This window comes from Octopus bimaculoides, chromosome 27 (assembly GCF_046866305.1).
Source record: "Octopus bimaculoides isolate indiv1 chromosome 27, ASM4686630v1, whole genome shotgun sequence".
Lineage (NCBI taxonomy): Eukaryota > Metazoa > Mollusca > Cephalopoda > Octopoda > Octopodidae > Octopus > Octopus bimaculoides.
Genome location: NC_142954.1, coordinates 309447 through 337335, shown reverse-complemented (window position 1 = coordinate 337335; position 27889 = coordinate 309447). Strand labels below are relative to the sequence as shown.

The following is a 27889-nucleotide window of genomic DNA, read 5'->3' as shown; positions in this document are numbered from 1 at the left end:
ACAATTAGTTAATTGTTTTTAATAGCTTATATTATTATATTTCAGGATGGTCATTTTATTTTGTTTTTTTTTTGCCAAATAAACATATGCCTGGCTGGCTGGCTCTTGCGGCACCATCCCACCCATGCTAGCATGGAACACGGACATTAAACGATGAGGATGAATAATTAGTGGAGAAAAAGGAAAATGCAAGGCTCACTTGTTGGTGTGTTGAATCAAGAGTTCAAATCCTAGGGCAACAAGAATGCAGAAGCCCATACTAGGAGTGTAGAGGACCCTCTCAGCCACAACAAATCCAACTGGGAAGAAGAGGTTTGAGGCCGGAACAAATGGCAGAATGAGTAAGGTAAGGCTCTGGTGACATAAAAGGAAGAAGAAGGAGAGGGAGAGGTTTTAGTGTCATTAAAACATTGTGTGTGTGTGTGGTGTATGGCATGTGTGTGAGGATATGGTGTGTAGAATGCGTGTGTAAGTATGACGAATGCTATGTGCATGTAGTATGTGTGTGTATATACTGTGAGTGTGTGTGTGTGTGTGTGTGATGTATAATGTGTGAGAACAATATGTGTGTGTGTGGTGCATAGTGTGTGAGAATAATGTGTGTGTGTGTGTGTATGTGCAAGGATGCTGGATGTTTATCACCGGAATCTAGCATGTCTGTATGTGATGTCAGTTGACAGGAATTTGTGAAGCGCGATGTGGCTTAGTGGTCAGTTGTATTTGGCCCATGGTTGTAAGGTGGTGAGTAGTGTCCTTGAGCAAGACATTTTCTCATTGCTCCGGTCCACCCAGTGAGAGAAAGGATGCCTCAAATGGACAAAGAAAATGTCTAGGTGTGTGTTGGAGAGGAGAACAATTTCGAATGGGTTGTGTGTAAATAGAGCAAGTTTTAGAAAATCTGTGAGAAGGTAAAGCAAGTTGTAATGTACAAGAGAAGAGGATAAGGCTACAGTCTCTATGAGAGGAGGAGTAAGTTACAAAGTGAGAGGAGGAGTAAATCACTGTATGTGAGGGGAGGAGAAGGTAACAATGTATGAGGGGAGGAGTAAGTTAATGTATGTTAGAAGCCAAGTCAATTATATGTGTGAGGAGGAGTAAGTTAGAAAGTATGAGGGGAGTGGTGAGAGCAAGTATGGAGGAGTGTAAAAGATAGAGGAGGGAGAAGTAAATAAAGAGCAGGAAAAGAAGAAAGTCGAGTCTTGCTGTAGTCTACATACCATAATGATGGCCCTTGCCCGTGGTCCTTGTTTGGTCAGTGCAAAGGCGACAAACTTAAAGAGCACGATATAAAAGATGAGTGTCGAGAGATTACGGATGTCGAGAAAGGACTGCACGAGTGGTACAGTGCCCATTGTCCAGTCACAGCATAGCCATGATGGGCAGAGCAGCAGCCATTGGTTGACAGCCAGCAGATAGTTGAAAGTTAGTTGTCGGCATGGTGTGTAGGACACTGATGCAGGATTGTCAAATCTGAAAAGCGAAAACATAAATCATCATCATCATCATCATCATCATGATGATAAGGCAGCGAGCTGGCAGAATCATTAGCATGCTGGATGAAATACTTGGCAGTATTTAATCTGTTGCTACATTCTGAGTTCAAATTCCACCAAGGTCGACTTTGCCTTTCACCTTTTCTGGGTCAATAAATTAAGTACCAGTGAAATATTGGGGTTGATGTAAATGACTATACCCCTCCCACCAAATTTCAGGCCTTGTGCCTTTAATAGAAAGGTTTATTATTATTATTATTATCATTCCTTTCGGAGCCAATAACATAAATCCCAGTTGAGCACTAGGGTCGATGTAATCAATTTACTCCCTCCCTCAAAATTGCTGGCATTGTGCCAAAATTTGAAACCAAGAGAGCTGTGAGCTGGCAGAATTGTTTGCATGCCTGGCAAAATGCTTAGCACCATTTCATCTGTCTTTATGATCTGAGTTCAATTCTGCTGAGGGCGATTTTGTGTGTGTGTATACATGAATGTATGTGTCTATTTGTATGTGTGTACATACATGTGTATATGTGTATACATGCATGTATATACATATACGTCCATTTGTGTGTGTGTGTGTTTATGTTAATGCCTATGTGAGTGAAGAACCAAATCACAGAAGGCTACAGGGAAGCAGGCCTTGATGGAATTTGGTGTAAAAAAAAGGAAAACTTACTTTGTGAACACTGGGAGTTCTGCACCCATAATCTTTATCCTGGCCAGCAACAGGAACAACGTGGAACCAACTAAGAAAGTTCCTCGCAAAACTGAAGTTCTCAACCAAGCTGGGAAAGAGATTTTGCCTTTGCAAATATTGGCAAAGTCTTTGAGAATATTTTGTGGTGTTATCTGGAAAGACATGAGAGAGAAAAATCATCCTAACACGTGTATGGGGAAGATGCATTGCCACCATTATGTCTACACTTCTCCGCTGAGTGAAACGCTTAGAAGTATTTTGTCTGTCTTTACATTCTGAGTTTAAATTCTACCAGGGTTGGCTGTGCCTTTCGTTCTTTTAAGGTCAATAAAATAAGTACCAATTGAGTGCTGGGGTTGATGTAATTTCCCCCAAAAATTGCTGGCCTTGCCGCTAGAATTTGAAACCATCATCAGGTAGCAAGCTGGCAGAATTGTTAGCACACCTGTCAAAATGTTTAGAGGCATTTCGTTGGTCTTCAATATCTGAGTTCAAATTCTTCTGAGGTCAACCTTTCATTCTTTTGGGGTCAATATAATCAACTTCCCCCATCACCAGAATTTGGTGACATTGTGGCAAAATTTAAAACCATTATTATTATTATCATTATTGTTATTATTGTTATTATCAGGTGGTGAGCTGACCGAATTATTAGCAAGCCAGGCAGACTATGTGAAAATGTACATTAGTGTGTGTGTGTGTGTGCATGCATGTGTGAATGTGTTTGTGTGTGTGTGCATGTGCATGCATGTATGTTACCTTTTGGGCGATGACAATTTCATAGACACAGCAGACACCAACCACTGTGATACCTTGTTCTTTGGACAACATGGCAGCCACCACAAACAGGAGAGTCAACAACAGAAACCACCAATCTGAAGAAGGACATAACAAAAAGCCATTAAAAAAAACGTACACAGCAGCTGGGGTCTAGAGTAGAATGTTGGCTACAAACCACAGAGATGTTAGTTCAAATCTGGTTATGGCATTTGGTGGGTTATGATGACAGAGGTTCCAATTGATCCAATATTAGAAAGGATTATTATAATTATTATTATTCCACCAAGGTCAACTTTGCCTTTAAACCTTTCAGGGTCGATGAAATAAGTACCAGTTGAATACTGGAGTCAATGTAATTGACTCATCCCCTCCCCCAAAATTCCGGCCCCTGTGGCAAAAATTGAAACTACTACTACTACTACTACTACTACTACTACTACTACTACTATTACTATTATTATTATTATTATTATTATTAAGGTGTCAGAGTTGTTAGCATGCTGGGCAAAATGCTTAGGAGCATTTTCTCTGTTCTTATGTTCTGAGGTCAACTATGTCTTTCATCCTTTCGGGGTCAATAAAATAAGTACCAGTCGAGCACTGGGGTCAATGTAACCCACTTACACCTTCCTCTAAATTGCTGGCCTTGTGCCAAAATTTGAAATCATCATCATTATAAACAGGATAACCTGCTCACCATCACTCATCCTCTTTGTCCATATTTTTTTAGCAAATGCAGGAATTGGGTAGCAACCCCATACTTTTCTTGGGTTTACATTTCATCAAACAAAAGCATCACTGAATACAGGTTTTCAATAGGTCAACCATTTGTCCCGATTTTGTGAAATTTTTGGGGAGGAGACTAATTGATTACATCGACCCCAGTATATAACTGATACTTACCATCATACCCAGCAAAATAAGCCATGAGTTTTCATCACATAATAAAAGAAATAATAATAATTATTATTATCAAGAAAAAGAAGAATGAATTACAAGAAAAAAAGAAAAAAGAAAAAAGAAATAAAGTGTAAAAACAAAATCCCTGGTAACTTACTGGTTCGAGAAGGATGTTTTGAAGCTTTTGCATAAACCAACAATGCAGCAAGGAAAAAACATGCTGATAGACTTTCAGCTCGTCCCACAACTCCTGTGACCTAAAAGTGGAATTGAAACCAAGATCTTGTAAGTATGAAAAAAAAAAGGGGTAAAGACATTGCCTCAGTCATGAATGACCCTGGGATTGCACCTAGAAAGTTCCCCTCCAAGGTACAAGTTCAGGCAATGTTATTTTACGGAAGATCAGCAGTCCCCCATGCATACTACCGATGTTGTCCAAGGGAAAGGCAAAGGGGCCCCGTTAAAGCTTGGCACCAGTGACACTGCAACTCATTTCTACAGCTGAGTGAACTGGAGAAATGTGAAATAAAGTGTCTTGTTCAAGAACACAACACACAGCCCGGTCCAAGTATTGAACTAACAACCTCATGATTGAGAGCCTGACTCTCTAACCACTGAGCCATGCACCTTCACACACACACGGTGTGATGGATAAATTGTCACCATTTTATATGCTTAATTTCGTGCATGCGCATTGTTTGTTTCTGTCAACTACACAGTATAGTAGGGTCAGTTGGGCACCATCTGTGAGAAAAACAGCACCATGATGCAATTCACTCTGCCAGAAATTTGGAAACAGCATGCTGTACTGCTTGGCATTTGCACCAGAAGCTCCAATATGACCATTTCAGAGTGTCAAACATCCAGTCAACATCATGGTGTTTGGAGTGATCACTAGGGATGGCAATGGTGTAGTGCCCTGACAACCCCAAGGGGTTAAAGGACTTGTCAACTCTGCACCATTCTTATCTCATTTCAAATGTGCTCTCCTAATGTTATTCCCAGATTGGATCTTAGATTGATCTTGTTTTCTTCTCAATTACAACTGCACACCAGCAGGATTCTTGTAGAGTTGCACCAAACGCTTTGTGGCAATTTGCTCTGGATCTGTAAAATTTTCAAAATTTTTGTGTGCAGTTCTAATCGAGAAGGAAACACGATCAATCTAATCTATAATACTTACTGCTTCTGTGTGTATCGGGTGTAAGGCAAAGAGGACTGCAGCAAGAAGAGCAGTGAAACGATGCAGGAACAAGCAGCAAACTCTGGGGTCAAAATAGAAAGAATTTAAGATGACAGACGGGAATGATGCTAAAAGGTGGCATATCATTTATCTTTATGCTTTAAACTTATTAATCTTATGTCAGTTGTAGTTCTTCTAAACAATGACCACCCCATGGTTTATCTTTAAACCATGTTTAACAATGACTCTATTCAAATTATTCAAGAATTGCATTACTTCTTATTCTTTGAGATATATATATACATATATATATATATATATATATATATATATACATATATATATATTTATTTATTTATTTATTTATTTATGTGTTTCAGCCAAGTGGCTGCGGTCATGCTGGTGCACCACCGTGATTTTCACGTTCCTTGCATGGCTCTTCTCCCCCACCTGACATGGTCCAATCAAGAGTTTTGATGGCACATCTGGTGTATAAGAGAATTTGACACAGCTGCCCTAAACTGCGTCTCATTACGAGCCATTGGTTCGTCTGGTATCGTGGAGAGGAAAGCGTCAAGTTTTGTCTTGAAGACCTCCGCATCCATGTCTTGCATGTCTCTCAAATGTTTTGGCAGGGCATTGAAGAGCTGAGGTCCTCTGAAACCGAGGCTGCTGCAGTATCTCGTTCTTATATGAGATGCAGTGGACGGTACCTTTGGCACCATGCAGTGGCGACCCGTGCGGGCATTCCTGTAGTACTTGATACCAAAGTTTGGCACCAGTCCTTCCAGTATTTTCCATATGTATATTATTACATATCTCTCCCGCCTGCGCTCCAGGGAGTAGAGACCTAGTGCCTTCAGTCGCTCCCTGTAGTTCATCTGTTGGACTGTGGCGATCTTTTTTGTATAGTGCCGCTGAATTGCCTCGAGTTCTGCTGTCCGCTTAACACTGTGTGGTGACCACAACTGAGAGCAATAGTCTAGGCGGCTCAGAACAAATGTCTTCCATAGAATCAACATGACTTTTTGATCCCTTGTACGGAAAGTCCTCAGTATCCACCCCGCCAGTTGTCTGCACCTTGCTGTCAACTTGATAATGTGCATGTGAAATGATGCATCACTACACATGTTGATGCCCAGATCTCTAACTGTTTGTGGTTCTGGGATTGCAGTACCTCCAGGCCCTGTGTATGCCAGTTGGGAGGTACTTGTGGTCTTGTAGCGCAGTACTTGACATTTTTTTGCATTGAACTGCATATTATTTTGCTCTGCCCACTCATATATTGCATTTAGGTCATTCTGCAGGCTTACAATATCATCAGGATTCTTTATTGCCTGAGATATCTTTGTGTCATCAGCATAGCTAGTGACAGTGGCTCTCCGAGTGACCATGGGCATGTCCAGAAGGGCCACTATGAACAGTAGTGGCCCCAGAACAGTTCCCTGAGGAACACCGCTCAATATTTGTGTTTCCCTAGATAGTTCTCCATTGGCTGCAACTGTCTGACTTCTACTATTCAGGAAGTCATGCAGCCACTCTCCTAATTTACCAGCTATGCCAAGGTTTCGCAGCTTGTGACATATCAAGCCATGATCAACTTTGTCAAAGGCTTTTGCAAAGTCGAGATATATCACATCAACATTTGAATGGTCAAGTAGCTGCTTCAGGACCCAGTCATAATGCTGCAAGAGCTGCGTGAGGCAGCTTTTACCTGGACGGAAACCATGCTGGGTCTCATTCAGCAAGTCATTTTCTTCTAGGAACGCAATCAATCTCCTTCTGACAATTCGTTCCATGACTTTGCTAATATGTGAAGTTAGAGAGATGGGCCTGTAGTTTCCAGCCTCTGCTCTGCTTCCACCTTTATGGATAGGACATATGGTGCCTTCCTTCAGCTTTTTGGGAAGTTTACCATTTGCAAGGAAACTCTGGAAGAGTATCCGGAGTGGTCCTGCTAATTCTTGTTTACAGCTGGGAAACCATCGGGGCCAGTTGCCGAATTTGAGCTCATTTCATTTATGGCAGCTATCACATCTTCCTCTTCAATGTCGATGTAGGTAATGGATGCAGTCCCCTTCTGCTGAGTGCTATTGTCAAAGAAATCAGCTGGGTTCTTTATCTGCATGTGACTCAGAGGAGAGGTGAAGACACTCTTGAATTGTGTACTGAGCACTTCACTTATCCATGTGGGATCTGCAGTCAGTGAGCCATTAGGCAGGAACAGGGGTCCTATCTTATACTGCACCGTAGCAGTCTCCTTTGCAAATCTATAGAAAGCCTTGGGGTTTGTTTTTATGCTTTCTACTGCTCTCTTTTCCTTCTCTGCTCTCTCCTTTTCATGGGAGAGTTTAATTTTGTTTTCTATTTCTAACAGTGTTAGTTTTAATTTAGCCCTTTTCCTATCCTCCAGTTCTCTATTTAACTGGTTTGAGACCTTTGTTCTGTGTCTCATAAGGATTTTCCTGTCTCTAGGAATTCTATTGGCATGTTTGCTGGTCTTTCTATATGGCACGTATTTGGTGCATATGTCTTGTATGGTTGACATAAAATGACTTAGTTTGAGGTCATTGTCTTGTATAGAAAGGCTGTCATGCCAGTTTTGATTTCGAATCTCTCTGCGAATTGACTTCCAGTCCGCCCCGTGGAAATTCAGGTTGGATATTGCTTGAGTCCTCCTGGTGGGGTGGGTGTCAGTGGGTTGTCTAGGACCATACATAGTTAATTCTATAATGTTATGATCTGAGAGAGACGTGGGCGTTATTTTCACATTATGGATTAGGCTCACATTGTTTGTGAAGCAGAGATCTAAAACATTGCTTCCCCTGGTTGGTTGGAGTATCACTTGTTCCATGAACAGCATGTTGGATAGTTCTAGCAATGATTTTGCCTGGCTTTGTTCATGCAGTGGCATCCCAGAGAGGATGTGACCTTCAGGCCATTTAACATTTGGGAGGTTAAAGTCGCCTAGGAAAAGTATATTGATGTGTTGGTCCAGATTTGTCAGGACCTCTTCTATGCGTCTGAGGCTGTCCTCAAATTTACCCTCCTGCTTTGCGGCATTTGGTGGACGGTATGTTGAGCATACAACTACATCAATTTGTTTTATGTGTACTATTAAAGTATCACATACAGAGTTTGAGTGTGATAGTAGTAGTAGGGGTGTGACATCTTCTCGGATGTACATTGCAACTCCCCCATGACTTCTATCCCTTCTGTCTGTTTGGAGTACGGCATACTCTGGTATATTTATCTCCGCATCTGCTATATTAGGTGTTAGATGCGTTTCGGTAAGCACCATGCATATTGCTTGATTGCATGTTACTAGGTCTTTCAAGTATAGGAACTTGTCTTTGCCGCCTGTTCGTAATAGGCCCCGGATATTCAGTAGGAATATGGGTGTGATATCTGTGCAGGGGTTCCTGGTGTTAGCGGTGGCCATCCCTGATCCATCATCTGTGGTGGTCTTGGACAATGGTTTGTGTGGCGTTGACTCTGTACCCTCTGCATCCACGTTAACTGTTGTACCATTTTCTGGGCCACGCTTAAAAAAGCTTGCTGCTCAGCTACTGCAGTTCGTACAGCCTCTGCATATAGCCTTTTTTGGGGAGCAGAAGGAATATACGGACTTCTCTCTTTGTGAGTCCTGTTGGTATTCGGTGGATTATGTGTATGTAGATTTAAGCTTTCTGGTCTCCCTTTTCTGCGCTCCCGCTTATTTTGTTGTAAGTGGTTATCTACCTTGTTTAGCTGGTGGTGTTTGGGATGGGCAAATTTGCAGGTTTGTCCCTTTTCCCCGTGCCAGCAGGTACCATTTAGGTAGAATTTACAGATCTGTTTCTTTTTCTTTTTCTTTTTCTCTGTGTGACGTGTTTGGGCTTGAAGCCTGTTTGTGTTTACCGTCTTCTTGTCTGTTCTCCTGTCTTTGTCGTTTGTGGTGCAGCGTTGACTGTATTCACCATGGTCATTGCATCCCTCATCAGTGGCTACAGCACTGGTGGCGTCTGCCTTGTCTTGGTGATTCGTTTGGTCCTCCTGAGCCTGAGCACAGTGTGCAGGGTCTTCACTGTCCAGTTTTGTGTCCGTGTCTCTCATAATGCCTTCTAGGAGGTCAAGGTGCGGTTTCACGAGCTCGTAGGAGCGAATGAGCTCCAGTTTCTTTCGATCAATTTGGGCCATTGACCTGTGGAAATTGTACCTATCCAGGCTTTCGGCTATTAGATCATTTGCTGATATAAGAAGACGAACTTCTTCCAGCTGCCAGTTTCGGCGCATCTTCATCTTCTTGTTGGCCTCAACTTGGCGCTGTACAAAGTCTCGTCCTCTGGTATCCATGGTGCACGATATTTGAGAGAGAGGGGTTATCTTAAAGAATATAGGAATAGTACTAGAAAGAAAGAAGAGTATAAAGAGGGGAGGGAGAAGGGAGAATACGAAGTAGAGCGAGTAGAGAGTGCGTACAGAGTACGAGATAGATAGATAGAGAGAGAGAGAGTGGATGTGATAGGAATAGAGATGTATGAGAGAGAGAGAGAGAAGATAACTCAAGAGAGAAACAAACAAAACGAGACAAGACAAAATGAAACGAATAATGAAAATAATAAAAATATATACATATATATATATACATACATATATATATATATATGTATATATACATATATGTATGTATGTATGTATATATGAGGGAGAGAGGATAACTCGAGAGAGAGAAACAAACAAGACAAAATGAAAATGAGAAGAAAACGAAAAATTAAAAACGAGAAATATATATATCACGGAGAACAGAGAGAGAGGGTGAGAAATAGAGAAAAAGTGAGGGAGAGAAGATGGGATAAGAGTAGAATAGAGATTTCGATTAAGAGTGTTAAAACGAGGTGACTATAAGGGAAAATGAGTGAAAACTTTTAATACTTTAAATAAACTAAGAAGAACGATTTTATCGTAAATAAATTTAATCGTAAATAAACAAAACTATTCTATGAGAGAGATTACAGTATGTTAACAAACAAACTTAGTATGTAAATAAACTAAGAAGAAACGATTTTATCGTAAGTAAATTTTATCGTAAATAAACAAAAACAAAACTATTCTGTGAGACAACTTACGGTATGTTAACAAACTAGTGAAATAAATTATTTTGTCGTAAATTGTTTTTGGAGAGAGAATAGAATATTAATAAAACTTAGAGATAGAGAATAAAACTTAGCTCAGATTTCTATCTGTATAACCTCTCACCACGTGCGTGGTTTCTTCGAAGATGGTTGTTCGCTTTGGTTCGCTCACATTAACGTGCGTTGTATATATACTATTTACTTTCTTTTTCAACGGTTATAATGCAGGAGCGTCATTAAACAAACAGGTACCGAGTTTTGTGCCGGCTTCAGCGAATATTTATCTTCGATATGGAAAGATACCTGTTGGTTGCTTCGAGAGACAGGGAAAAACACGTCTTAACACTACGAAACCGGAAGCAAGTTTCTTACCACACAGCCATGCCTGCACCTATATATATATATATATATATATATATATATATATATACATATACATATATATATATATATATATATATACATATATATATATATATATATATATACATATACATATATATATATATATATATATATATATATATATATGTATATGTATATATATATATATATATATATGTATATGTATATATATATATATATATATATATATACATATATATATACATATACATATATATATATATATACATATATATATATATATATATATATATATATATATATATATATATATATATATATATAGGTGCAGGCATGGCTGTGTGGTAAGAAACTTGCTTCCCAACCACGTGCTTCCAAGTTCAGTCCCACTGCTTGGCGTTTTGGACAAGTGCCTTCTACTATAGCTTCGGGTAGATGGAAACTGAAAGAAGCCTATTGTATGTGTGTGTGTGTTTGATCTCCACCATCACTTGATCCCCAAGTGCCAAGTAGACCTTGGTTGAGAACCACTTGTCTAAACTAATCAAAAACTTGAATCAGCTGATAGTGTAGGAGTTGTCTCCCTTGCCTTAAATTCTGTAAGTCTCTGATTTGCTTCATGAGTCGTTGCTGATCTCCCGTTTGTAGGCGCAATCAGTTAGAAGACAGCCCGTCAGCGATGGCCATACTCCACTAATGAATAGACAAGCATCATATAAGTGTGTGTGTGTGTGTGTGTGTGTGTGTGTAAGCTTGTCTTGTCATCACATGATGGTTGTAAACAAGCATCAGTGTCGTACGAAACCCACTCGTAAGTCTGGGACTATAGTGGAAGACACTTGCTCCAGCTGGGACTGAACCCAAAACCATGGGGTAGGGTAGTAAACATCTCAACCACTTGAATTGCATAAGATAAATTTAATCTAATTACTCCACATAAATCTATAATCAACAGAGCCATGGCATAAAACATAAAATAAAAGACCCAGCTCTCACCTCATTAATAACACACTGACAACTGCATGTAGTATGATGTTGACCAAATGGTAGGACATTGGGTTGAGGGCAGTCAGTGCATAATTCAGCCGAAAGGTCAGCACGCATAATGGTCGGTAAGACTTGTGGCTGTCTTCCTATAAAGAATAAAGATCAGTCATTCATAAATGTATAGTAAGGGCTTGAGATTGATAGAATAAATACTGGGCTTACAAAAAGTAAGTCCTGGGGTCGATTTCTTCAACTAAAACTTTTAAGGCGGTGTTCCAGCATGGCCGCAGTCAAATGCCTGAAGCAAGTAAAAGAATAATTGTTTGACCTGCCAGAAACAGCAGTCAAATCTTCCTCATATCACATCAGCCATTTGAAAAAAGAGGGCCAGTTTGAAGCTTTCAGACCAGTGGTTAACAAACAGGGCCCAGAAGACCCTTGTGCAGTGCAGATAAGATTTTGTTGTTAAAATGTGCCATAAATTGGCTATACTTCTATGACACACTAAATAGTTTTAATAATTTTTTTTTATACAATTCCTAATAATATTGAATCATAAAAATAAGGGATTTATTTAAACATTAAATGGCTTGGAGGGTCCACTGGAGTAAAACAGAAATCAAAGGGGTCTATAAATAAAAAAAAGAAATGGTTGAGAACCCCTGCCTGAGACACACAAAAACGATACATTTTGTCTGGTCACGGGGTAACTAGTTTCGATTAAAGGTCTGCTCATTCAACACTGACTGAAAACCAAAAAATAACAGGACTACCAGACCTCTTAACTTACCTTATTCATAGGTGTACCCCAGAAATCATTCCAAAAGAGATTTGACAGTGGTACATGGGGTCGAAGGTCCTGGTTGTCAATTATGGCTGACAGATCATCAAAAACAAAGCCGCATTGGAGAGAGTTGATGTAACAAACAAAAATAATAACTACGAGTATTACACTGTATCTGCTGAAGTCCAAGTTGATAGCCGGAGACGCTGCCATGTTTGTTGGTGCTGGGTTATTTGAAGAGTGACATAATGGAGGAGAAACCGTTTTGGTACACCTGGATGACACAACCAATAGATCAGAGTCATTGTTGATAAACACAGCAGGAAAATATAGTGATGGGGAGGTGGTGGTGAAATGTGTGATAGTTAACCCTTTAGCATTTAAATCAGCCGTATCTGGCCCAAATACTCTCCCTGTTTTATGTTCAAACTGGCCTCTCACACCTACCCTAGAATGTCAAATGTCCGAAACTATATTATCACATCACTGAAAGCGCAAACCTATGAGATAAGGCAGAATTAATGTGAATAAATAAGCATTACATTTGACAGAGTAATCTGAATGCTAAAAAGTTAAACTGGCCAGATCTGGCCTCTCACACCTTCTCTACAATGTCAATCTAAAAATAAACAATCACATCATTGAAATATTGAAGCTATGAGATAATATATAATTAATTCAAAATGTGAAAAAAATAAACATTATATTTGATAAAGTAATCTGAATTCTAAAGGGTCAAATTAGTTAATTGTATATTGGTGGGGGTCTTAACCCATTGCTTATCCCATAACTCCCACCCGACAGACTTGAATAACGAAAGGACACACTAGACAATGTATACATACATACACATCCCTAAAAGACAGGATGATCATGTCTGGAATGCCTTTAATCAGAGGTCACTTCCATAAAGGTTGAACCTAGGGTTAACAACGTCAACAATTATTTACGTTTGTCGTAATTTGAATTTAACATACGAGAGCGTCTCATAAAACGAGATTTATATATCTTAATTTGCAGAGGAATTTTAATCGGTAAAAGCATTGTGACATGTAATCACGGGATGTGAGTTCGAGTCCACAGCTAGCCACCTACACTTTTCTCTGCAAAATAGGGATAGTTTATCCTGTTCAGGCTATATTATTAGCATTATTCTGCGATTGAGAATTTAGAATCACTTCTTTAAATTTCTTCTAGAATTTAGACAACTTTTCGAATAACGTGAGGTGTTTTCTTTCATTTGGATTGATGTTTTCTTTTATTTCACGAGAAAAAAAAAGAAAACAATAAAGCTGTAAAGTCGTTAAAATTCCGAGTAATAATTACTTTTTCTCTTCTGATCAATGTCAATGTACCCAAAACTGTCATGGGGAAAAGGAAGGGTTAACGAGGTTTAAGTCTGCTAGAAATAGCAGCCAAATCTCCCATAATCCGCACCCGACAGACTTGAATAACGAAAGAACACGTTAGACAATGTACACACACATATCCCTAAAAGAGTGGGTGGTCACAGTTAGAATGCCTTTCATCATAGGTCACTTGGATCAACAATATTTCTAGAATTTGGACAACTTTTCGAATAACGTAAATTGTTTTCTTTCATTCCGATTGTTTTGATTTCGTAAGAAAAAAAAAAGAAAACAATATAACTGCAAAGTTATTAACATTCCGAGGAATAATTACTTATCGATGTCAATGTACCCAAAACTGTCATGGGAAAGGGAAGGGTCAATGAACGTGAGGGGGGGGGAGGTAAGTCTGACAACCGGTACCCCGAAGGTATCAATTAAAGGGTACGATCAGCGGCACCCCGGCTAAAAATGACGAGATTAGTGTGTTATCTCTAAATCATTAGAAAGCTATGGCTTGACAGAAAGGGGTGGTGTTAAACGGGGCAGGAATCTATGGAATGTCAAACGATAACAGACAACAAAAATAAACAAAAGCGGAGAGATAAATCCAACTTACACTTTCAAACTTCCATATTGACCAAGTTCACTACGGAGCTGTTCAATTTATTCAACACCGTATTTTTACTTCAGAACTGCCTCTCTTGTTTCTTCTTTAAATATATCAAGTTTTGTTCATTTACGGAGGGCGCCGAACTGGCAGAATTGTTAGCGCACTGCGCCAATGCTCTGCAGCATTTCTTCCGGCTTTACGTTCTGAGTTGAAATCCTGCTGAGGTCAACTTTGCCTTTTATTCTTTCGGGTTCGATGAAATAAGTACCAGTTATGCACTGAGATCAATCGACTTCCCCCTTAAAATTTCTGGCCTGGTGCCTATAGTAGAAAGAATTATTTATTGTTTATTTAGTTTTTTACTTTAGAGTTTTCCTAAATGTTAGTTTCGTATCTCCTAATGCCAGCCGATCTTGATAAAATTAAGTTAAAACTTCATTTTCTGTTTAATAATTCTCAAACTGAATTCACAACGATACTGCTTGACAGGTTTTTTCTTATTTATTTGCGTTTCTATTTCTTGAAAATAAAGTAAAATAAAAACCGGCTTGACAAGTTGCTTCTGCAAATACTTGAAAGCGAGTATTTGTCCAAGACAAAAAGAAAAATGATCTGTCGCTTTTTCTTCTAACTTTTTTCTCAATTTATAAAGTAGCAATAGTTCAAGCTTCCAGGTCACTTGTCAAACATACACGCATCTCCTCCCTCCTCTATCTACACACACACGTAAAGGGAGTAAGAATTTTATGCTCATAATGAAAACAAATGACATAACTCGTGAGAAATTTGCAAGCAATTCTAAGTAAATACATAAATCAGTTTAATCATGGTAGCATCAGCAATTGTCTTAACCGTTCGTCTCCACCTGAATGCATCAATTTTTTTTTAAACGTGAAGTAGTGAAAAAAAAAGAAGTTAGCGATGTAGAAGGGATAGGCAGATGAAAGACAAAAAGTTGACTCTATAACTTACAGTCTTCATTAATTTATGAATGCTTTAATTAAAAAAAAAAAGAAAAAGGAAAAAGTGAGAGAAATATGAAGTTGGAGGAAATTGGTTTCCTCAAGAGTATATAATAGAAGGAACCTTGGGCAATTGCCTTCTACCACAGACCTGGACCAACCAAGAATTTGTGAGTGAATTAGGTAGACGAAACTGTGCGGAAGCCCGTGTGTGTGTGTGTGTCCCCAACTATCGCTTGACAACTGGTTTTAGTTTATTTACATCCTCGTAACACGGCGGTTCAGCAAAAGAGCCCGAAAGAATAAGTACCAAACTTCAAAAAAAAGTATAGGGGTCGATTATTTCAACTATAACCCGGCGATCTTACGTTGATCGCCAACCCTTCAATGTGGTGCCCCAGCTTGGCCACAGTCTAATGACTGGAACAAATAATAAATAAGCAATAAAAAATAGTCATAACAGTTCATACACACGCAGATACATATAATGACCCTTTCTGCTACCGGCACCAGGCCTGCAATTTGAGGGGAGCGGGTTACATGGTGCTCGTTTTGTGGACCCCGAAAGGATGAAAGATAAAGTCGACCTCGGCAGGATTTGAACTCAGAACGTAGAGACGGACGAGATGCAGCTAAGCAGTTTGCCCGGCGTTGCAAACGATTCTGCCAGTTGTGCCGCCTTACCATAATAATACACACACACAGGCACGCGCACTCTTGCAAGACATACAACAGAACACAGACTCGAGGCCGTAAGACAAAAACACAATGGAGCGCCGGCGTTAGAAGTTTATAATTCCCTAACAACTGTAACCATGGTGAACGGCGGCAGGCTGACTGCTTTGCCAACCAAGCACACGGTTGAATATTTTTATTTTTGACAGAAGCCAATGTCCACAGCAATGACAGGTAAATTGTGGAGAGATGCTTTGATGGTGTGTGTGTGTGTGTGAGAGATCGTTTTGAGTTTTATGAAAGCATGTAAAAATATATACGTACATAAACATATATACACGGACACATCTACACACACACATGCTATTACTCAAAGTCATAATTAGGTCCGTCTTCGATCGTTGACTGGTTTAATTGAACAAAACGATTTCGCCCCTTTTTTTTTTAAATGTCTGATTACTTATTTTATCGGTGTCTTTCACCAAATCGCTAAGTTACAGAGATGTAAGCAAACTAACAGTAGTTGTCAAACAGCGGGGAGAGGAGGGGTGACAAACACATGCACATAACATGGGCTTCCACATAGTTTCCATTTACCAAATTCCTTCACAATTCATTGGTCAACCCATGGCTCTAGTACAAGGTGCTGTACAGTGGGAATGAACCTGGAATCACATGGTTGCAAAGTGAGCTTAACCACACAGCCACACCTGCACTTAGATGTCTAAGGTAAAGTAAAGACCCCCCCCCCCCCTTCGCTCATGAGTGACCATGGGATTGCACCTAGAAAGTTCCCTTCCAAGGCACAAGTCTTGGCAAGGTTGTTTATGAAAGATCAGCAGTTGCTCGTACATACCAGCCTCCTCCCCTCTCCACGCCACTGATGTTATCCAAGAGAAAGGCAAAGGGGTCGACACAGCCTGGCACCAGTGACGTCGCAACTCATTTCTACAGCTGAGGGAATTGGAGCAACATGAAATAAAGTGTCTTGCTCAAGAACACAACACACAGCCTAGTCTAGGAATCGAACTCACTACCACGTGATTGTGAGCCCGACCCTCTAACCACTGAGCCATACACCTTCACATTCAAAATATAAACAATAATTAACCATAAAATAAAATTTTAGTTTTTCAAATGAAACAAAACTAAACAAGAAGATGGAAAATAATGTTTATTTTTGTTTACTTTCACTTATTTTGGAAAAGTTTTCTCTTACTATATTTAATTACAAAGTCTTTGATCAGATCCTCACTATGACAGCACAAAACACTTCAAAACTATTTCTGATCATATAAACCACTTTGAATATTATTTTACAAAGTTTAAAAGTGATTTCTTTTGTGCCGTAAACCATTTACCATTTCTGTGGTACCTCACTTCCCTTGATGCCCTGAGAACATCCTTGTTTTGCTTAATGATTAATCCAGCGATTCCTTGTCTTGCAGTATTGAGATGAACAGTGAGGAATGTTATCGAAGAACATGCAACGAAGTTGTCAATAGCAACCAGCTTCTATCACTCTCGGCCAAAATCTATATCTTAAGAACATTTGGACCTCTTGCATTTCTCTTGAAGGAAGATGGCGAAGAGAAGAATTTCAAGGTAAGCTAGTAACACATACCAATCACCCAAGTTATTATTATTATCATCATTATTATTATTAATGTTACTAAGGCAGTAAGCTGACAGAATTGTTAGCATGCTGGGCGAAATACTCAGTAATATTTTGACAACTGCTATGTTCTGAGTTCAAATTCTGCCAAGCTTGACTTTGCTTTTCATCCTTTTGGGGTGGATAAATTAAGTACCAGTGAAACACTGAGGCCGATGTAATCAACTAGTCCCCTCCCCACAGATTTCAGGCCTTGTGCCTTGAGTAGAAAGGATTATTATTATTATCATTTCAGACATCACACAGTATCCAATATTGTGATGTTGTTGATTGAAGATATTGTGTGTACCAGGGGGTTTGTACTTTCTGTCAAGTCACAACAAGGACCTCAAACACAACAGTACTTTACGCAATATGCCTGCAGTTCCAAGTAATGCTGATATTTGCAATACACCTAGATTGCAGGGTATTTCTAAAGTTTCCAGATGTTTCTTCAGCTTGGGTGGTATTGAACCCAATGCTCCGATGACAACAGGGACAAACTTTACGTTTGACTCTCACAGCTGCCACATCTTAGCCATCTCAATTCTCACATCTCCATATTTATCAATCTTTTCTCATTCTTTCATGATATGTCAATCTCCTGCCACTGCCGCATCAATTATTAGACACTCTTGTTTATCCCTCCTTTTCTGCTTCCCTGTGGAAGGGACACACTCTACTGGTCAGGCAGTTCATTGATTGCCAGGACCCTTGGGAATCGGGCTTAGCATGCAACGGCTGAAGATGTACAAATAACTGCCAAAGCATTGCCATCTGCAGGCTTTTCTGGACACCGAGCAGCTATGGACTCTGTTTGTGAGACAAAAGTGATCAACAAAATTTTTACCAATTCCCATCAGGACTGACATCTGCTGATAGTGTCAAACTCTTTGAGAAATGTATGAATGCCATAATGTGTCATTGTCATTGTAATATATTTAACTTCTGTGAATTTGTCAGACGTACCTGGGCCGGAAGCACAGCTGTTCTTGTAGTATATTCTTGAAAACCAAAGAACTCTGCAAACATATCTGCTGGATCCTGCTGAAGAAGTTCCGCCTCACCATGAAAGATCCATGTAAATATAATCTGTTGTTAATTTATACACACATGTGCATACATACACTGTGTGTGTATATGTGTGTGTGTGTGTGCATCTATCTACACATACATACACACACACATGCATCTTCATCCCATGTCTCCCTGGGTTTCCCTTGGGAAGTTCATGGAAAAATTTTTACTTTAGATGTAATTATTGCAAGAAACATCTCAGTTTCTTTCTCTAACATTTGACATAAGTTCAACCTCCACAAGTGAATGAGTGAAAAACAAAATAGGAATTTTGGAAGAAGTTTCTTTAAAACCAAGTTTTAAACATCGAATGGCTTTGTGTGGGTCCACCAGAATAAAATAGTAATCAAAGGGGTCCATAGATAAGAAATGGTTGGAAACCAGTGATCTAGATGTCCAAATTCATTTCTTATTTCAACATTTTTGGTTGCAGTGAGTTGGCAGAAAGGACTATCAGAAAGAGAAATTGATGACTTACTCGCCAAATCAACAAACAATGCAGCTGCCAACAAGACACAGACGAATGCAGAGCAGTCGGCAGAATCAGTGCCTCCACCAGATGGCGCTGAACTCAACACTGTCCCCCAGAGAGAAATTGATGAAGATTCTGTTTGTCCAATATGTTTGGATAATTTACTCAAGTCTCACCTGCCTGTCACATACTGCAGGTAAGTAGTAGTAGTAGTAGTAGTAGTAGTAGTAGTAGTAGTAGCAGCAGTAGTAGTAGCATTTGTTGTTTATCCTCTTCAGGTCAAATATAATTGAACAGATGAAAAGAAGGTCTTCCAGATATGACCACCCAACCTTTTTATCAGGAACTACATGATAGAAAGTGTCTTTCTTTTCTGAGATGGTGAAAGTGTGATTTGAGAGAGATTTGAACTCACATAGCCAATCATTGGTTGTTTTATCTTTTATCTTCTATCTTTTACCAGTTTCAGTCATTAGACTGTGGCCATGCTGGGGCACCACTTTGAATTTTTAGTTGAATGACTCAACCTCAGTAATTTTTTTGTTTTTTAAGCCTGATACTTATTCCGTTGGTCTTTTGCCAAACTGTTAAGTTACGGGGATGTAAACATACCTACACAGGTTGTCAGTTGGTGGTGGTGGACAAACAGACATGCACATGCACACACACACACACACATATATGTGATTCAGAAAGAAGGCTTTTATGTGCTTGGTTGACCTATTAGATATAATAGCCAAATTTGCTTTTACAGCTGTGTTGCCTGCCTGTCATAGGATCCCACAATGATAAAAACACACAACAATATAGCAAGGTCAACACTCCACCTCCTAGGCTCTAACAAAGGATGTAACTAGAAGGGTGACTAATGGACCATGACTGCTTCAGCCTGCGCTACTATTACTGTGTGCCCTCGCAACTAAAGCGACTCCAGAATAGCAGTGATGTATTGTTTGCAGATGTCTATATATAGATATATGTATATATATGTATGTATGTGTGATACTCCAGGTGCCACAATATGAAGTCTGCCATCTGGTTGCAGTTTTGGGAAACCTGAATAATAATTTGTGTTTAGAAAAAAAAAAAGGAAAAAACAAACAGGTGTGGTTGTGTGGTAAGAAGCTTGCTTCCTAAGCTCATTGTTCCAGGTTCAGTCCCATTGCGTGGCACCTTGGGCAAGTGTCTTCTATCATAGCCTCAGGCCAACCAAAGCCTTGTGAGTGAACTTGGTTGATGGAAACTGAAAGAAGCCCGTCCTATAAATATATGCATATGTTTGTGTATCTTTGTGTCTCATTAAAATAATGACTATTCCACAAAATATCTTCTCAGTTTGTGTAGAGAAAAGCATCAAATTAAAAGACAGAGCTTCGTTTTTATAGAAGATCCATAATAAATAACAGATGCAAAAAGTGACAAATACACAACACAGAGTAAAAAGTATTAAATATAACCGTAAACAGATATGGACGTATAAATGGCCTCACTTGAACTACAATAGGCTTGTCCCACAGAGAACGTTTCCAGTTACTTTTGGGTACCCTTTCATATTTATATATATCGAGCCTAATCATATTAATCTGCACCACTATCTCTTCCTCTCTCTCTCTCTTTCTATGTGTTTATGTGTCTGTGTGTGTGTGGTTTGTGTGAGATCTTAAGTGTGTGTGTGTGTGTGGTTTGTGTGTGTCTACATGCTTGTATATGTGTCTACGTGTCTTTATACATACACACCATAAATACAGATACATTTTCCTTCTTCTTCTTCCAGATATGGTTGTGGTAACAACATCCACATAAAATGTATGAAAATCCATGCTGAGCACCAGACAACATCCGACTCTGAGGGGAAAGACACTGTGATGTGTCCCATGTGCCGTGGGGTTTTTGTTAGCCTTGAGAAACTCAAGCTAGAGGAACGCAACTCAATGAGTGGCGTTGCCTTCCCCGTGAAACACTACCATTATGGGTTAGAGTGCTCAACCTGCCATCTGAAGCCAATTATTGGAAACTGCTACAAGTAATTAGGATAAGACATTGTTAATATTCTTTGTAGTTGATGTTGTTGGTGTTGTAAACAGATTCACAGATGTATACACACACATATATACAGGGACACACACACACACACACACATACAGTGGACTCTCACACAAACCACATTCACATAGGCACATAGACACATACACACACACACATAAACACATAGAGACATGGCTGTCACTACAGATACCTGATGATTGCGTAATGCATGGAAGTACTAGTTTTATCACAATAAATATATAATATCCTATTATTATAATGTAAAATTGTAAGAACTGTAAATAATGAAATGTGAAAATCAGACAAGGTTGGAATTTCATTGATTTATATATTCTTCTATACACAATCATACAAACTCAGATTTCCTTCCCTGAGTGTCTTTTAATAGTCTGCATGTACCATGTCCTCGCGTTTTTGTTTTTTCTTCTGTTTTTTCCTTGTTTTTTGTTTGGATTATATATATATATATGTATATATACACACACAGGTGTACTGTATGCAGCTGCTTTCACCTGTGTCAACATTGCTTCAACACATCAGTCCATGAGGAGCATCAGTTCAAGTTTAGACAGGTGAGTATGAAAGTATGCATATACTAGGAATGGGTAGTTTTGAAGAAACATGCAAATGTTGGCCATTATGCTGTGCTTGAGAAGACCTTTCAAACCTAGTGAAATTGTAGCCATGGTCGATGCCAGTGCCGTGTAACTGGCACCTGTGCCAGTGGCATGTAAAATGCACTGTTCGAACGGTGGGCCTCATGGAGGTGGTGGCAAGTGACCAAGACCTTTGGCAATGTACTGTCAACCCAAATGAGATCATAATCATGGCTGATGGAACCTGGTGCAACTCCCCAGTTTACCAGTTTCGGGCAAACTGTCCAACCCATGCCAGCATGGAAGACGGACGTTAAATGATGATGGTGATGATGGACTCTCCTGTCAAAGACAACATATGAGCATTCAGCTTTTGCTTAATGACCTGCACAAAGGATTGATTTGTACTGATCAAATGGATGTGATCTACATTAGCTCACTCTCGCTCCATCAAATCGACATTGCTTGAACATGTCGCAGATATAAGCATTCCAACCATGACCATCTAATCTATGACTACCTCTTCAATGTATCCTTCCCTTTCTTAAGATGGTAGGGTGTGATATGAAATAGGGAGTGAAATGGCTGTTGCTTTTAATTAGTTGAATGATCTCACATACTATTTGTTTTATGCTCTGTAGCTATGACAGTGACTGACCTCCCAACCTTTTTACTTTGTAACATTGACCTTTGACCCTTGTACTTTATAGCAACAACCAACAATTTACTGTCTCCATTACAGAGGAGAGCACAGAGGTGGAAGGTGGCTGAAAGGAGTTTTAATTACTCCCTACCTGAGGCCCTGATCAAGAATTTGATGAGACGTGAGCTGAAAGATGATGACTATGAAAGTCTTCTTCAGTTAGACAGGTAAGTTAGACAGGTAAAAATGTCTTTAAATAAACTAGTATGTGAGATAGGTTAAGAGAACTTCTGGTAGACTGTTATTGTGAACATTTTTATTTTGCAGTGAAGAGTTCACACAGTTCGACTCCCTCTCAGAGAAAATCATAGAGTCCCTGCCCCTCGAGACCGTAACAGAGGACAGTGTCCTGCTATCCACTGGGGCACAGTGTCACATCTGTCTCAGGCCCTTCCAGGTATCAACACTGGTGCGGAGACTGCCATGTAGACACAAGGTAAGTGGTTGGACTCTTCTCAACACGGTTGTGGAGGGGCAATGAAACCATTTTTTGGAAAGCTATGAGGAACAAAATTAAGGTTTGTGAATTATCCCCAACTCCTCCCTCAAGGAGTTTATTACAATGAATCCCAATACGACTGTAATCTTCACCATCTGAAATATATTTTTAGAAACTTTCATTAATAAACATCCATTTTTGAGAAAGTTACGAGGAAACAAATTCAGTGGGGCACATTTCTGTAGTTATGCCCTAAATTTTCTGACCAAGGTTAAACAACAGCAATAAAAAGAACAACAAAAACAACCACCACAATTACAGCATTCTCTTTGTGTACCATAATAACTCCTGTCCATCTCTCTCCTCTACATCAAGACTCTCATCTATTCACCATTAACGTCACAATAATCCTGTGTAACTTTTCAGTTCCATCGTGAATGCATTGACAACTGGCTCCTCCATTCTCGTTCTGTGTGTCCCGTTGATGGCACAAATGCTTGGAATGCTAATGCTGTCTTGAAGAAAAATAACCAAAAATGGTAAGAATATTTACTTTTGTTATCGTAGTGTAGCTTCAAGTCAATCCAGTTGTGACCATCTTATCTTATACACGAATGGGCTGAAAAGTTCATAGGCTGGCTATGGAGGAGTGATGCTAGAGCTGTGAGATCTTGCATGCATTAATTTAAACTCTTCTTATTAATAGCTGCATTGTTTCTTTCCAGGTAAACTGACATCTGACTGTTCAAAGAAGACTTCAAAAATAACAAATAATGACTTCTCTTGAAAACTGACAAACTTTGGCATCGTGATGTTATCAAGTATCAGCAGAAAAAGGGTTTAGCCCCCAATGGTAGACATGCTGACATGGTTGCTACATTAAGGGATGAAAATCCATATCTTTTGAAACTGAAGATGGCACTGTATTTAAATTGATGTAATGCTTGCATTGTTCCATTAAATGGAACCACTTGAAACGGTTGTATTGCATTAATACCTGATATCCTGTTACTTATTTGATTTTATATATATATATATATATATATATATATATATATGATGGGCTTCTTTCAGTTTCTGTCTACCAAATCCACTCACAAGGCTTTGTTCAGCCCAAAGCTGTAGAAGACATTTGCCCAAGGTGTCCCGCAGTGGGACTGAACCCAGAACCATGTGGTAGGGAAGCAAGCTTTTGTGTGTGTGTGTGTTGATAGTGTTGGTGGTGGTGGTGATGTTAATAATGATGATGATGATGATGATAGTAGTTATTACTTTTCTGTTACAGCCAAAGCAAGAAGAAAGAACCTCCAACAACAGAAGAGTTATCTCTGAATATTTCAGGACTTGCCATTTATCCTGAAAGCCAGCACAAGTTGGGCCTGGGAAAAACTAAAAAGACAGTAACCACGGCAACAAAGTCATTGAAGGTCGGTGACACAGACAATGGCCTGTCTCTTGCAGGAATCACCATCAGGTCGGTCAACAGGTGAGATTCTGTGGTTTCATTCCTGGTTTTGTTTTCATTCAATTATTTTGCAATTATTACGGCAGAGGTCTTCATTTTATCTCCAATAATAAGTGAAGGCATGGCTGTGTGGTAAGAAGGTTGCTCCCCAACCTCATGGTTTCAGGTTCAGTCCCTTCTACTAAAGCCTCAGGCCAACCAAAGCCTTGTGAGTGGATTTGGTTAATGGAAACAGAAACAAGTCCATAGTATATATACAGTATATGTGTGTGTGTGTGTGTGTGTGTGTGTGTGTGTGTGTGTGTGTGTGAGTGTGTGTTTATATCTGTGTTTGACCCCCACCACAACTTGACACCCAGAGTTGGTGTGCCAACATTTCTGTAACTTAGCAGTACAGCAAAAAATGACTAACAGAATAAGTCCCAGGCTTAAAAAAACAAACAAACAAGTACTGGAGTCAATTCATTTGACTGAAATTCTTCAAGGCAGTGCCCCAGCATGGCCACAGTTCAATGACTGAAATGAGTAAAAGATAAAAGACAGAAGAATAATAGCAATTTGAGTTCTTATTTCTCATGTGAAGGCACATGGCTTAGTGGTTAGGGTATCCAGCTCACAATCATCAGGTTGTGAGTTCAATTCCCAGCTGATGCCACCAACACTACTGTTGCCATTACCACCACCACCACCATCAGTTCAATTATTTAATTTTCTTTTCTTCTTCTTTTCAAAGAAATTCTTCATCAACCCAGAGATCTTCTGGTAATTCCAACAAACTGCTGAATGGTGCCAATGGGGACGTCTGCCCATCAAACAGAAAACCCAACAGTGCACTGTCCTCCCGTCGTAGGTCACTTGTTCTACCACCTCTTAGAGGTAATTCCATGAATCTGTTTCCTTAGCTTTATACTGCAAACAGAGGCGGGAGACTGATGAGGAGGCAATAATCCAGTTTTCATGTTTCCCTCTATAATTGACATTTACAAAAGATACCCCTAAGCCCAATTTAAAACAGTTTACAACAAGTTCCAAGTAGACGACCAGTGGTATGGGCCACATGTTCCACTTGAAACATGTTGGGTAGGGTCCATGGGGAATTTTATGATCTACTGTTGTTTCAGTTAAGAGTAAATTTACATGTGATGGCTCATAAAGCAGTCCTTAATGAATAAAGTGGTGAGGGTCACCTCCAGAGAAAAGGTTATTTACAACTACTTTTGGAAGTCCTTGTTCTATGAAAACGTAGGGAAAGTTACTCTTTAGATGAGGGGGCAGAGAACCCCCTCACCTGTATTGAAATTTAAAATTGTCAGCTGACGAAGACAAAAAATTTAAATCTTCATGTTCCACTTGGAACATGTGGAGTAGGGTCCATGGAGATTTTTAGGAGCTTCTGTTGTAGTTAAAATTTCTAAAAAGAATGGAATAGTGCTAGACATAGTGTTATAACAAACAATAACAAACAAACTGACAACAATTATAAAATGTAATTCATTTTTTCCTGAATCTCTATTATTATTATTATTATTATTATTATTACTGTTTGTGTAAATTCCTGTGGCAGTGAGAAAGAAAATCTTAAGACATTCAGCAAATTCCATTTCTAAATCTGGCAAGAACTCTGGCAACAGTGGAATTGGTAAAATTCTTCAGGTGAGTCAGTTACCAACTGAATAACATTAGTCTCTAACCCTAACCACTAAGAACACTAATTTGGGGGAGGGATGAGTAGATCAAATTAAATCAATGTAAGTAATTAACTGATGATTATTTGAGCTGTGTGACGAGAAGCTCGTTTGCTAAGCGCGTGGCTGCAGACACACGCTTGTATATGTGTGTGTGTGAGTGTGTATGTATATGTGTGTGTGTGAGTGTGTATGTATATATGTCATCATCATCATCATCATCATTATTATGTAAGATCTTTTTCTTATTTGCAAGAGAGCATATGATATGATATTTTCATATAATCCATTTTCTACTTTTTAGCTGTCCTAGTAGTTATAGATAGCTCCATTTCACCCTTCTTTTGGGCTCATAATCAGTACAACATAGTTTGAGATCATGGAATTAGTTGGTTTGTATTCCTAGATAAAAGAACAGCAATCGTTTAATGAAACATAGATAAAGATAAGACATGTTGTCTCTCTTATATTCTCATTTCAGCCCTTTTGTCACCTGGTTTTGACTGATAAAACAGAGCCTGAGAATGAAAATATACGACTGAGGAGCAACCTGCTTGAAGGGCAATATGTAGATGAACTTCGTCCTTCACCATTGAATGATAAAACAACTAAATCTCACAAGAAACAATTGATTAAAGATGAAGATTTACATCTGCAAGGTTCAGGAGTTAGCTGTCTCTTGTGATTGCTGTGTATGCATGTGTATGTGTGTGTGTGTGTGTGTGTGCATGCATACATTCATAATTACACACATACACACCTGCATGTATATATATATATATATATATATATACACACATATTTGCATGTATAGATGCATATATCCATACACACACATGCACATACATACATATATATATATGCACACACACATAAATGCATACATACAAACATATATACTCACACAAATTTGCTAAACCTTTACAAATGTAATGATTGTTGTCTTTCTCTTTCAATTAAAAAGCAAAACAAAAGGAAATAAAAATAAAAAGATCAGCAATATACTGTATAAGGATTGTTATTATTATTATTATTATTAGTAGTAGTAGTAGTACTTACATATTCAGGCCTTGTGCCTTTTGTAGAAAGAACTATTATTACTTATATAACCATGAAATATATAAGCAATTTATAATAAACTTCACCAGAAATACCAATATTCCACTTGATACTTTATATCAGACAACACCAGACAAAAGACACACATAAAAAAAACAAAAACAAAAACACCAATATTTTATGATCTTTTGATATTTTTGCTAGATTTCTTTAATTTTGTTTTTTATGTCCATTTTTAAAAACCAATAAATCAGTTCCACAATAAAGGCGTTCAAACATTTTGGAATATAAATCTATTGTTTTAAGAAAGGAATAAAAAGAATTGCCTGGTTAATGCAGATCTCGTTCTTGTTTTCTTTATATCTTTACCTCCACCAAGGAAGGAGGTTAAGTTTTCATCAGCGTTGGTTTGTCTGTCTGTCCGTCTGTGTGCAAAATAACTCAAAAAGTTGTGAATGGTTTTTGATGAAACTTGCAGGGAAAGTTGGTAATGACACAAGGAGCAGATGATGAAATGTTGGTAGCGACCCGGAAATTTTTATGGATTCTTGAAGGATTTTTCATTTGTTATATTAAGATTGGTATTTATGCAGTGTGTTACATATCCTAGGGCCCCAATAATTACAGGTATGAACCTGAACTTGTAACCTGGATAGAGTAACTGCAGATTTCTCAATAGTTCAGCATAGGTATTCGCTTTTTCAGTAATCCTTGTATTCCAGTATCTGTCACTTTTCAATGATTAGCAGATGAGCGAAGGATTTTTGGATAAATTTTTCAGAAATAA

At 38.9% G+C, this 27889-nt stretch overlaps 2 protein-coding genes across 4 annotated transcripts in view; one reads left to right on the top strand and one right to left on the bottom strand.

Moving 5' to 3' along the window:
• LOC106875637 (protein O-mannosyl-transferase TMTC3) overlaps nt 1-14307 on the bottom strand; it is a 79501-nt gene extending 65194 nt beyond the window's left edge. Inside the window, exons 1-9 of one of the 3 annotated variants that reach the window (XM_052977273.2) lie at nt 14276-14307; nt 12314-12581; nt 11533-11669; nt 5057-5138; nt 4031-4130; nt 2953-3068; nt 2173-2345; nt 1218-1470; nt 200-354 (exon numbers count right to left, since the gene is read on the bottom strand). In XM_052977273.2, coding sequence (XP_052833233.1) covers nt 200-354; nt 1218-1470; nt 2173-2345; nt 2953-3068; nt 4031-4130; nt 5057-5138; nt 11533-11669; nt 12314-12520 — 1223 coding nt within the window. In that variant the 5' untranslated portion in view covers nt 12521-12581; nt 14276-14307. Of the gene's footprint in view, nt 1-199; nt 355-1217; nt 1471-2172; nt 2346-2952; nt 3069-4030; nt 4131-5056; nt 5139-11532; nt 11670-12313; nt 12582-13152; nt 13265-14275 lie in introns of those variants that run through there. The other 2 variants (XM_052977271.2, XM_089343244.1) reach the window with 2 other exon arrangements.
• A 1693-nt stretch (nt 14308-16000) lies between these two features.
• On the top strand, nt 16001-27440 carry LOC106875641 (E3 ubiquitin-protein ligase ZSWIM2). Its single transcript, XM_014923869.3, has 13 exons — nt 16001-16140; nt 17355-17511; nt 18524-18641; nt 19071-19305; nt 20884-21132; nt 21643-21727; nt 22494-22621; nt 22722-22890; nt 23320-23432; nt 24179-24379; nt 25092-25234; nt 25923-26011; nt 26525-27440. Exons 2-13 carry the CDS (start codon nt 17362-17364, stop codon nt 26726-26728), a joined length of 1884 nt encoding a protein of 627 aa, XP_014779355.1. The 5' UTR covers nt 16001-16140; nt 17355-17361; the 3' UTR covers nt 26729-27440.
• Nucleotides 27441-27889: the final 449 nt, after the last annotated feature.